Source organism: Diorhabda sublineata, chromosome 5, assembly GCF_026230105.1.
Source record: "Diorhabda sublineata isolate icDioSubl1.1 chromosome 5, icDioSubl1.1, whole genome shotgun sequence".
Taxonomy (NCBI): Eukaryota; Metazoa; Arthropoda; class Insecta; order Coleoptera; family Chrysomelidae; genus Diorhabda; species Diorhabda sublineata.
The window spans coordinates 13,203,934-13,216,790 of record NC_079478.1 but is presented as its reverse complement, the minus strand read 5'-3'; the positions used below and the strand labels follow the sequence as shown (position 1 = coordinate 13,216,790).

Genomic DNA, 12,857 nt, shown 5'->3' with positions numbered 1-12,857 from the left:
AACGATCCACAAATGTCAAAACAAATCATTTCTTTTTGCAGAAATAGACAATGGAAAATGCGAAACCCCAGTTGTAGCTATCAATACCTTTTTAAAAATTCACTCGCTCTGAATTTACCTAATCCAAAAAAAGCCGTGAGCAGCAGAGCTCCATCACGAAAGTCGAATTTTTCGTCGAATGAAGAATTTAACTAATACACAAACAAATCTCTCCATAAAATGAATTTCTTGGAAATGATATCAATTCTCAATCTTATTTCTTTATATGGAAAATTTGCTATTCCCCAATAACTTTTCATTTCACAAGTTAACTCTCTCTCTCGAATGAAACTTCATAATTTCAATAAACCCGATGGTCTCGAACCCTCTTGTTCAATTCCAATTGACAACAAAGAAAAAATTGTCATAATGATAAGAAATTTCGAAAATGGGAAGTGAAAAAAATCACTCTAGGAACGATCATACTCGTATTATTCATTAAATAGGAGGCGGTCCAGTTCAACAATTACAACGATCAAAATGATTTCGGGCGTTTTGTGCTAGAAGAACTGAAGAAGAAAACTTTGAACTTGAGAAAGACAATTCTTCAACATCACCCCTACTTGCATGCAAAGTTCGAACCCTCTAGTTAGAGGGGTGGAGATGGAAAGTTTCGACCTTAGATAGGAAATCATCTCGCAACTAATTGAACCTACATGTGAAATATCATTTTTCAGTCGCTTTTCGTTTGACATGCAGAGGTGAGCAAAGGTCAAAAACCACGTTTTTTGCACTGCGACCCCTCGAAATATTCATTTGTTTCCAACCAAACTCTAATATAATAACATCAATCCGCCGCCAAAAAAGCCATATATATATATATATATATATATATATATATATATATATATAATATATATATATATATATATATATATATATATATATATATATATATATATATATATATATAAACTACAAACATTCGAACATTCGAAAAACGATCATAATCGTGTTCAGGAGATCTCAAATATGGGAAAAATGATGTGCCCCCATTTTTCTTCTAGTCATGCCTACCGTAACAGTCTAAGTTTTCTTTGAAAAATTCGACTAAAAACACTTTCGACGCTATTCGGCGTCTCTATTAGTGGTCAAACCGTCCTACTCGTGAAAAAAGTATTACTTTACTCACTTGATGCATAATTAACTATTCTTTTATTCTCTATTTAAAACAAGAGACTAAATATCATGTGTATGAAGGAAACGATGTAGCCATTAATAGAAAGACAATAACGTCAAAAAATAGTAGGAAAAAGTCGTATTTCAATATTTTGATAAACAAAAAACGTTACAACGAAGGATTAGTACTTAGTGCCTACAATTCCATCAATATACATTGAACCTAGAAATTGAAGTAATTTATTTACGAATAATTCTGTACGTTGTACTTTTTCAACAGTGAACCTGTTTGTACAAATCAATAAAGATAAGGCTGAGGTTGGCTTACTTGTGATTGTACTGCTAGAGTTAGTTTTTTGGAATTATGTATTTAACCATATTAAAAATACTCAATTATCCAATTTTTTCCTCAGCTGGTTTATTTATATTGCTATGTCTTTATGTACAGTTTTTTATGTTTTAATAAAGGGCGGTTAAACTGTTGTTTCCCTTTCTTCTGTGGCTCCGTATTTGAAAAGCTTAGAGAGAAACATCAACAGCAATTACCCAGGTTACCAATTCAGGAGAACAAGTAAAAACTTCTTCTTCTTCTTACGTTAGGACTAGGTCCTGTATTTTCATCAAGGGTTCGCCAGGAATAGTTGGGATGCTGAGGACCAGCTTTCATACCACCTTATAGTGGCCGTCCAGGAGGTCGAGTTGTGTCTGGTTTGTTTTCCTTTGCAATTTTTGCTAACCGTTCATTTGGCATTCTGTCAACATGGTCTCTCCATTCTCTTCTTCGGCTCCGTAAAATTAAAAGCTCTTCAACTAAATTCAGCGATTTCATCATTAGCATATTTGCGCCTGGAGTATTTTATTTTCTTCAATGACACTGTCCTAAACGAGTGATAAAAAAGATGGCGCCCGAGGTAACCCAATACCTGAAATTGGGCGTCCAATCGGCACGTCGCGACAAAAGAACTTTATATATATGAAATATATGATTAACACCCAAAGATGGTTAGTTGACTTACAACCCATTGTCAAGTGCAATCGATACCTTTTTAGTATTGTTTACTTACATAGAATTCAAAACAATGTTGAAGTGGGCTGTTTATATAAGGAGAAGAAAAATCCCATTTAATGTCTTCAAAAAATGACTTGATAGCTTACTATAAAAACAACACCTAGCTACTATGAATTATAGATTGTTTATGGGCATGTTTCAAAAAAAATAACTTGGACTATTTGATAACGATTTTAACTATTTATGAAATATTAAAGTCCTGACAATGTGTACGCGGAATCCTTTAAACTCGCAGCTGCGGAGGACGGGGGTTGTCTAAATCTTATTACCACAATATTTAACCGAATGTACAGAGTCGGAAAAATACCCTCAGATTGGCTAAGATCCACTTTTGTCACTCCTCTAAAGAAGAACAATGCATCACAATGTGACGAATACTGCATGTCCCACGCTTTGAAGATATTCTTACGGATCATTCATACACGTAGATATAAAAAGTGTGAGCGCCTGGTTGATCGTCGTTCGCGATTTTGCTTTAGAAATGGAATAGGAACTAGGGAAGCTCTTCTCTCCTTGAATGTGCTCACTCAAGAGATGTAGGGACATGAATGCTGATGTATTTGCATGTTTTATTGACAAATAAGAATCTTTTGACTGTGTCTCACATCAAAAAATGATCAACAACCTAAAATCACCCGGGATCTACGCACAAGATCTAAAGATCATAATCGGACTTTACTGGCTCCCAACAGTAACAATCAAAATCGAAGGTTCCACATCAGAAGAGATAGCAATAAGAAGAGTCGTGCGACAAGGATGTGTACTGTCTCCCCTATGGTTTAACCTCTACTCTGAGGCAGTATTCAGCGAAACCCTCGAGAATACAACTGCAGGCATAAAGATCAATGGAAACATTATAAACAATCTTCGTTACGCAGATGTTACTTCAATCTCTTGAGTAGAATATAGTGAGCAATTCGGCCTTTATATGAATACGTCTAAGACCAAACTAATATATTCTCAAAAATACAGAGAAACACCGCCCTAAGACATCAAGGAAAGATCATTGAACAAGTGTCATCTCTAAGATACCTGAGCACGCTCGTCAACCAGCAATGCGATCCAAAACTCGAAATCAGAGCAAGAATTGAGCAAGCGCCTAAAATTATGAACAACATAAGGAATATTCTGGCAAACCGTAACCTCAGACCAGACTCTAGACCAGAATGCTTCGCAGAGAAGAAAGTTGATGCGTTCGAAATGTACGCCTACAGGCGAATGCTGCGGATATATTGGACGGAACATAAGACAAACATAGAGATCCTACAGGAAATGGGTAAACTTCTCACGACAATCAAGGAGAGAAAGTTGCAGTTCCTAGGACATATAATGAGAGGCGGGTAGTATGAGATTCGGTCAGTCATAGACAAAATTGGTGGCTGAAAGACTCGCGCAGATGGCTCGGATATACGTTTACAGAAATTTTCAGAGCTGCGGTTTCTCGTGCGACGATAGCTATTTGGATCTCCAACCTACGTAGCGAGAGGGCGTCGTAAGGAGAAGAAAGTTCTATAATCATATTAATCGATAAAAAGCAATTAGATAAAGATCTTGTGATATAAAGAATTAACAGTATCTCTCAACAAACAACTGAGTTATAATAGCTCACTATAATAAATCGGTAAATCGTCAACTTTAATAGTAGATGCTGGAGGGGATATAACTGTACAGAAACGCCATGGCTTAGGGGTCAGATACTGCAAATAAAACATACAGCTCTATAACACCCCAATCAATCAGTTGAATAATTCAGTCTCACATTTTCATTTTATTAGTTTTTCAAACTTCACAGTTAAGTTTATGAATAAACAAGGCGAGTAAATATAAAATCGTAAATTTTGATAGCACCGTTATTGATAAATATCAAAGTTTGTACATGGAGTTCTTAATCTTGGAATAGTATTCAAATTTAGATATTGTAAAGTAATTTAAGATATTTTTACAGTAACGTCCGATTGTTCAAAATTTCTATTACATCAAATATGTCAAGTTATAGATCTTCAGCTGCCATCAAAATAAAAAGCACTCCTACATACCCATCTTTGTTTGTCTTAAAATTTTCCAAAATTTTCCTAAAAGTTCATAAGTGAGGCAATAATTAATGATAAACTCACAATAACATAAATAATTTACAAATAAATACGATAATGAGTAATAAATACTTCACTTCGATATTTGAATTGTACTGTTTCTGGTGAAAATTTAGTTCATTATATCGTAGAGAAGTTTTTAATAGTGTGTAATTGATGATAATTGTTACTGAACGTATGTTGCACGGAATTTGTTATGGTGAACTTTTGAAATCATTCACTACGAGGAGATTTAAAAGATTTATCTTTATTTATAGGAAATTGTACTTTATTTAGACTTTGTTATGAGTTATATGAAATCTTCCTGATATGTGTTGTAATCTTTTGTGAACTAATTTTTAGTATAAATCAAATATTCTTCAAGATACTTAAAAAAGGGCTTTAGTTTTACTTAATAAATGGATTCCACGTTTAGAAATATATTTTTGCCAAACCAAATACAAGTGTATTTGGTGGTAACTAGTTTTATTTCGGTCAATATACCTCATTACTTTTCTGTTTCTATTATATAATTTTTCTTCTTTATTATCGATCTTATTTATTCAAGAATATATCAGTAGACTATGAATCTCATTTTATGTCTTATATTACTTGCGGAGCGGAAGTAATACAAATTTGTATATTATTACCATATATGTAATACTCCTATATGAACAGTTGGTATGGGAAAAAGTCCCAACGTTACGGTGCCGACAATATTCATTTTCTCTCTCTCGTTCGAGACACTTTGTATATACTGCGCATGGTTGAGAATGCGTAGAACCGAGCTGGATAGAGAAATCGTGATGATGAATGATTATAACGAGCTTAAACAAGGAAAAGTAACGAGTCTAGATAGGTTATTATTTGTTACCGTATAACTTTTTTTCCTATACAATCACGCAGCTATAGAATATTCTATCGATATTATAGGCCTAGGACCAGGACCAAAAAGAAGTAAACAGAAGTACTCCGGAATTTGAAAAATTTCAAGATTTCAAGTTATAACATTGAAAAATTTTTCTAAATGATATAACCCCTTAGTATTATAAAAATTCATTGTTTTTGATAGACAAGAAACCGAGTGAATTATTTACCTACGGTGGAAGTTATAAGAGGGCGAGAAGAGCGGGAACAGGAGACCGAAAGTGCTAATAGAGACAGATAATACTAGGCATATTGATACGATCTCGGTTAAAAGTGTGGTATGTCACTATGTAAAATTTATTGGACATTAGATCGATTTAGAAATGATTTTTATTGTATATGAGGACATTCCTTTAAAGTAAGTATAACAACGATAAAAACAATGGACCGACGTGGCGCTACGGTGGTCTTAGATAAAATATATAATACAAGATGCTACCGTAGAGGTATTTAGGTCAAAAACCTGTGATAGTACTTCTCGATAGTGGGATAAAGCCGACGTGTGATTTGTTATTTCAACGTGATCAACTAAAACCGTACTGGAAGCGGGTGAGTGCAATATGCAATTTCAATAGATATCAGAATTTCAAGAAAATGGCGCAAGACAAGTAACAGAATCCCTGGATTGTAACAATTTGACCTAATTAATACTGCTGATACTGTATCTATGAATTATCTAAGAAAGAAAATGTACTATTTTGCATGATATCTGCTTTCATATTAGTTAATGACCTTTACAGTCACTTAGCCTGGAGTTAGATCAGTCCCTCAAGGTAGTTAATCTCAATTCTCAATTTTTCATTCAAGAACTGATTCAATGCTTGCAGTATATAAATATTGTAGACCTCTACGTATTTTCTAGATCAATCGTCTTGTCTTCACTATTCCTTTCCACTTTCCTCGGTCAGTCGTTAGCTACTTCTCTCTATTCGATAATTCCTACCACATCTATATCCCGCTTGTAACAATTTTTTTATTCAACGCTTATTTTTTTCTGTTCTCACTCTCTCCTTTATTCAGCACCCCAATACTCTACTGTCACATTCTGGCAATGTGACCTAACCATTGTGCTACTCATGATCGAAGTATTTGTATTATTTTCGGTTTCTTGTATATCATCATTAGTTCTCTGTTTGTACGTATTCTCCATATACTTATATTATTTTGATACCATCATATATTTTTTGACAAATTTTCTTTCGAATCATTCCACTTCATTCTCATCCTTCTTTGTAATTGCTTAGCTTTCTGATGTATATTCAACTGCTGGATTTATAATTATTTTATACGCTATGATTTTGACAGCCTTTGGAGCATTTTTTGCAATAAAGTATTTAACTTTCAGAATTCTTTTCTTTATTCTCTTTTCCATTTTTTTTCTAGATTCGTGGATCTAACGGTTATTCCTAGATGATCAAATTGATTAATTTTTTTTCCAGTTGCTGTATATTTATAATATACGCTTTTATCTGTTTCTTCTTGCGCATATCCATGTATTTATTTGTGAAAAAATGATTCTGCTTCATCCACAGAATTACTAAGAACCTTTTTCAGTTTTCTCTTCTAACTTGTTGATAACAATATGTCATCGGCGTATATAATGCACTGTGATTTATGGTGGAGCCTGTTTTTTGTATTTTACTTTCCCTGATAACTATTTCTAATATAATATTGTATAAAATATAGGATATTATCTAATATATAAAATTCTCGTGTCGCGGTATTTGTAATTGAACTCCTCTGAAACGGCTTGACCGATTCTCATGAAATTTTGTGTGCATATCGGGTAGGTTTGAGAATCGAGCATCTATTTTTCATTCCCCTAAATGTTAAGGGTAATTCACTCCTAATTTTTTTTTATTTTTCAGATAAAATTTTCTATTTGCTAATTATAATCTTCAATTTTTTTGGCAAGATTTTTATTTTTTTTGTCTCTACCATCAACTCCTATTTTTCAATCGCGATTTTTTTATTTTATTCGCAGATCCGCAATGCGATTGCAAGATGGCAATGGAATATAATAATTATAGTACCATAAATTCTTATTTATAATTTCAATTTCCTTTTTGTATCGATCGAAGCAGTGACTGTTAAACGTATCGTTATACGACTTTTCTGTGCAACTCTCATGTTAATTTTACTTTTAACTATCTATTAATAACTGAAAATATAGTTTTTACTCTCATGTAAATAAACCCGTGTTGTGAGCTCCCGCTAACAACGGCCATTATCGTACCTGTACATATTATACTTAACATTTTTTGCAAATAGTTTTAAATCAAAACAGAAACGTGTACGTGTTTAATAAATATACGTATTCTATCAATGTGAAAGGTAAGTCAAATAATGAGCAAACGAATACAATATTGAGTCATTTTATTTATTTACAGGTTATATGTACATTCAGCAATGCCAGCAAGACTTAAAGGGACCAATTTGAGTTGTCGAACAATCAAATCTCATGCATATCAGCAGAGCACGAATATCAGACGAACAAAATAATGCAGATGTTCGTGTGAGCACGACGCAGTTATGTCAATCACAATCACAAGAAGAACGAGTTTAAGGAAATCAAAAGAGACAATTAGAAGGAAGAGAAACACGTAGATTCATAGTAAACAAACGTGAGGAATTGACCAGCAATGCCAACAAGTTCTTCGAACTAGGATTCAAAGTGGTTTTTGGACAACTATATGTGGCATATTCTCGACCAATTAATAGTAAAAATATGAATAATTATTTTTGATGTCTAGTCAGCTAGTAAGAATATAATATAGTTGAGAGATCGCCTAGTCCTTTTTCCACTGTTCACGGCCTGCTCTAAAGCCTACTTAGTATTCCCCAAGTGTAAAGTCTTGTTAATCTATATTTAAAATAAAATGCTCATTTTATTGCGTCTTCTATAACCTGGCCTTCTTTGTCTTTATAGATATTTATACTCTCTTTATTAGCATAGTGATATTTTAATTATGTTTTTCTAGTTGTCGTAGTCTTATTTTGTATGCAAATGGGTTTTAAAATTTTTCTTTTCTTCCCTTACTCTCTTCTTATTTGTTGGTTTCTAAATTTATTCCTTATAATTTTTGTTTTATTTCCAAAATTCTGAGCTGCCTTGCACTCTATCATCATTTTTATTGCTTTTTTGCTTTGGATTTTTTAGGCAAAGCTCTGCTGCTTCCTTCATCGTTTTTTTGAATCTTTCCCCATTAACCTTCAATTAACAAGTTTGTACTTTATTTTTCATTACGTCTGTTTCTTTATAATTGAAGACGAAAATAAAATTCTAATGATAATTTTGAATTGATAAATATATACAATTTTTTTAAGTACAACTGCTAAACTTCATTATATAATAATTCAATCTTATGTAACATTTAACCTTAATTATATGTACACAATTCTATTTCAGATTTTACGATGATATAAAATTTGATTCATGATGCTTGTCAATATAAAAGAATCCAGAAGCTAATATTTTTTCATAAGCGCATCTATCTCTAACATAGCATGCATAAATGTGTCTAATCAATCTCTTTCAAACGAATAAATATCTCGATTTAAAAAAATTTGATCAACATATTAATCAGTGCCATTGTACGTTAACGAAAAATGATTCCTTTCGAAGTATTTATTAATTACGTCTGCCTTTATTCTTTACACAACTTACCTGACTGTCTATAGTAACACTGAGTGTCCATGTCTGTAGTTGTATAACAGCAACTGTGAAACCAGATGGTAACATTTCTCGTTCAAATAAAAACTTGATAATTACACGTGAAAGTATGAATAGCTCTATTTTTTCCTGAATTCTCTATCTGTATAAGCTGATATCGTATTCCTCTGTCTGCCCTTAAACAGGCACATTGAAATGAAATCTACACTATTTCCATGAATTTGCTTTGCTACAGTCTCACTACATTTATTGTTTCACAAACAAGTTATCGATTATTTGAGGAACAAAACGCGTTAAACTAACTATTGACCTCGACCTAGTTGAACTTAACAATAATTTCGTAAAAGTTAGTGAGAATATTAATTCTAAAATATCTCCAAATCGTGATGTTCTTTCTTTCCTAGTTCCTTCTAAAATAATCAGTGACAGTCTGTTCCGCAGACCTGTAGATAGATTTCAGCTAGAGCAAACCATACTCAGAATTCAAAACAAGACTTCCCGCGGCATCAATGGGTTATCAGCTAAGTTATTTTTAAATGTGATCTGATGATCAAAATTTTATGTTCTCTAATCAACGAATGGCTTTCCTTTAGCTGTCTAAAAACAGCTATAATTGTTCCCCTGCACAAGCGTGACAAAAAAAATGCATCTTATAGCATATTACCAATCTTATGGAAGTTAATTGAAAGACTATTGCCTTTTCTTTTTTAATTTATAATATCTTGAAAGCTCAACAATTTGATTTCCTACATTGTATTAATCACGCTACGTTTTCCGTTCTTAATGAATTAAATTCCTCACTTAATAATACATTTTATACGGCTTCGGTTTTTTTTGTGATTCTGCTAAGGCTCTCGATTGTTTTTATGATGAAATTCTGATTATCAAGTTTTATGGCATCTGAGGTGATCCTTTAAAATGATTTGTATATTATCTTGAATGTAGAAAACAACTGGTAGGAGTTAATGGTAAAGTTTCTACTAATTTACCAGTTAGCAGTGGTTTAGGTCCAATTCTTTTTTTGGTTTTCATTAATGATGTCACAGACTTACGAATTTATGGTAGTCCAGAGATACAAGCTTTACATTCTACCATGGGCAAAGATTTCATTACCATCTAGTCCTTGTCTGGTAGTTGTATGGCCACTTGAACAACATCTTTGAAAATTTGAGCTTAAAATACTATAGTGGAGAGTCGACTGGTCTAATAAAAGGAGCGGGGGAGCTGAACAGATAATTTTAACGCTACACTCTAGATAAAATATCATTTGGAGGAACATCTAACGTGATAAATATGAATGAGTTCTGTATTAGAATAGTTGATAACTTTTCTTTTCGGTTATCTTTATCTTATTTCTTACTGGTGTGTATTTTTGTGTCTAAAAGTACAAAAAATCGCAAGCCTCAGTAACTTGTTCATTATTCTGTTCACGAGAATAAATCAATAATTTTTAAACTTAAAAAAACGGAATAACTCTTCAAGTGATATCATTTACCCACGATATTCTGGAATAGATAAGTCCCTATCACACAAAGAATAATGAACTGGATCCAGATTATGTTTCAATCATTCATATCGTGATCGGATTAATTCGCCCACAGTTTCCAAAAACCCTTTTTGCATGTTTTCTTCTATCATGGGGTAAATATATTTCGAGGAGTAGTTTATAATATAGTTAAATTCTATATGTATCAGTAAGTGCAGATGTACGACATTTTTTGTAGCTTCTTCTGGTATGCAAAGTGGGCGTAGCTTTGGAGGGATCTTGCACAATATCCTTTAGGGTACATAAAAAAATCATCGAAAGAAAGGAGATACGGCACTCGAAAGGAAAAGTGATTAGATAAAACATAACAGAAAAGCCTGTCAGGCATAAACAGGACAAGGGAAAGAGAGCAATACTAAATCAGGAGGACCGGGTAGCTCCTAATGATTAAATGAAGTTGGAGTTTTCGTTGGTAGGTCTGATGTTGTAGTTTCCAGGAGTTCAGCACTGTTCTTAGTTACACATCTCATCTTGTGCATGAGCGGTTCCCTTCTCATATTGTATAGTATGGAGATAGTCGCAGTGTTGTATGACTCACAGATTTAAACATAGTATCATGAACAAATCTCAATATTAAATGTTGTTTGCTCGTATTATATTATAGCACTGTTTTCCGGTATATTTAAAAGCACTTAATGTCGAAACAAATCTTTAAAAGCAAATTCGTTCAATTAAATATTATTTTAATGTTATAATTATCTGAGTAATTTAGGGCTTTCTGAGTATTCACCTGTACTAGTTGCTTGGGATTATTAACTATTATTACAGGTAAGTATCCGACAGAATTTCTTGGAATAGGCTATACATTCTGATGAATAGATATACACATTACCTTAATTTTGTTCATTAATCATGTTGAAAATATTTTAATATGTGTTTTTGATCAAAATTCTTTATACACCACTATAGTTTTGTTTTGAATAATTTGAGAAATATGTTGAAAGGGGAAACAAACGTGTCTAGAAAAATACACAAACGTCTTGGCTTTCACAAGCATAGGTGATTATTTTCGACTGTTTGTTTAAAGTTTGTATAATGGGTTTTTTTTGGGAGAGGTCATTACATAAACGAAGTTAAATTAATTAATAAACGGAGGTTTAAATTTAGCTCATATTCTAATTCTATATGCTTCGTGAATACAAACAACTACTTATTAGATTAAATTCAAATCTATGCAATTTCGAAAACATAATCCTTGATATCGATAATAAGAGAATGCGTTACCTTATTGTAGATATGTAGATAAATTACTCGAACACATACAATTACTACCTCATGAAGTTAAAAAATTTTATAATGAAAATGAACTTTACATCATATAGTTACATGGACTGCTATTTCTCTTATTCTACCCAGCAAAATGAAAGCTTCAAAACATCAAGTTGGATTAAAGTAAACCAGTGGAGATTTTCGGTTGACTTTCTTGAAAACAGATATCATCACTTCCATAAAGTTATTGTGGGATTACGATCCATTTTACTTTGTGAAGCAACTTACATAAAAGCAAATAAAACATCCAAATAAAAAAAGCAGATCATATGCCACTTTACTCACAACATCCTGTACCGTTTGACTTTTATTTGTTTACGAGGGCAGCTACTTAAATTTTGAGATATGACAACACTAATGTGATTATCTCAAATTTCACATTACCATCATAAAGTTTGACATTTTTGAGTTGATTACAGATACTTCTATTGTCCTGAGACATGTCCCAGGGTTAGTCATTATCTAGGTACGGGTTCTCTTTGATTATTACGTTTGTGAATATTCTAAGTGATGTTTTCTCTGCTACGCTTTCCAGAATTATGTAGAGAGATGGGAGATTTAGAATCACATCTAGTAGAGTTGTTGGGCACATAAACAAGCCAGTTTTTGTACCTTTTAGAGGTTGTTCCTCGTGGTATTCAGACTAGTTCATATTACCATCATAAAGTTTGATATTTTTGAGTTATTTACAGATACTTCTTGGTAAAAAAATTGAATCAAATCGCAAACATTTTCGTGCGATGATTTTCTATGACTTTGGAAGTGGATTAAAGTAACAACAATGTGCCGATCATCCCACTTCGCTTTCTGTTGATGAAGCACCATCTCGAGACACCGTGGTTCGCTGGTTTCCCGAATTCAATCGCCGCGCTTCAAAAGACATCTATAAGATCGCGACTACAATCGATTGTGTAGGTCTTTCACAAGCACTTCGAAGCAAATGGTCGGTGTTTTTTCGGAATAATTGCACATGTTGCCGCCGTTCCATTAGACCTACGTGGAACGGTCAATTCTAAATGGTTTGCTAGAAGTATAAGACGAATCATTCTCCATCACACATCAGTTCAAACAAAAGCGTCAAAGTGTCTAATTGGTGGTATCTATCCGTCGATAGTTCTTGTTTGGCACCAAATGATTTCTTCTAAT

At 33.0% G+C, this 12,857-nt stretch overlaps 1 protein-coding gene across 3 annotated transcripts in view; it reads right to left on the bottom strand.

Moving 5' to 3' along the window:
- LOC130444212 (uncharacterized) overlaps positions 1-12,857 on the bottom strand; it is a 57,762-nt gene that overhangs the window by 28,950 nt on the left and 15,955 nt on the right. For 2 of the 3 annotated variants that reach the window (XM_056779269.1, XM_056779271.1), the window contains exon 1: positions 8,891-9,138. The exons of the other annotated variant lie outside the window; for it this stretch is intronic. In XM_056779269.1, coding sequence (XP_056635247.1) covers positions 8,891-8,965 — 75 coding nt within the window. In that variant the 5' untranslated portion in view covers positions 8,966-9,138. Of the gene's footprint in view, positions 1-8,890; positions 9,139-12,857 lie in introns of those variants that run through there. 3 annotated transcript variants of the gene reach the window in all.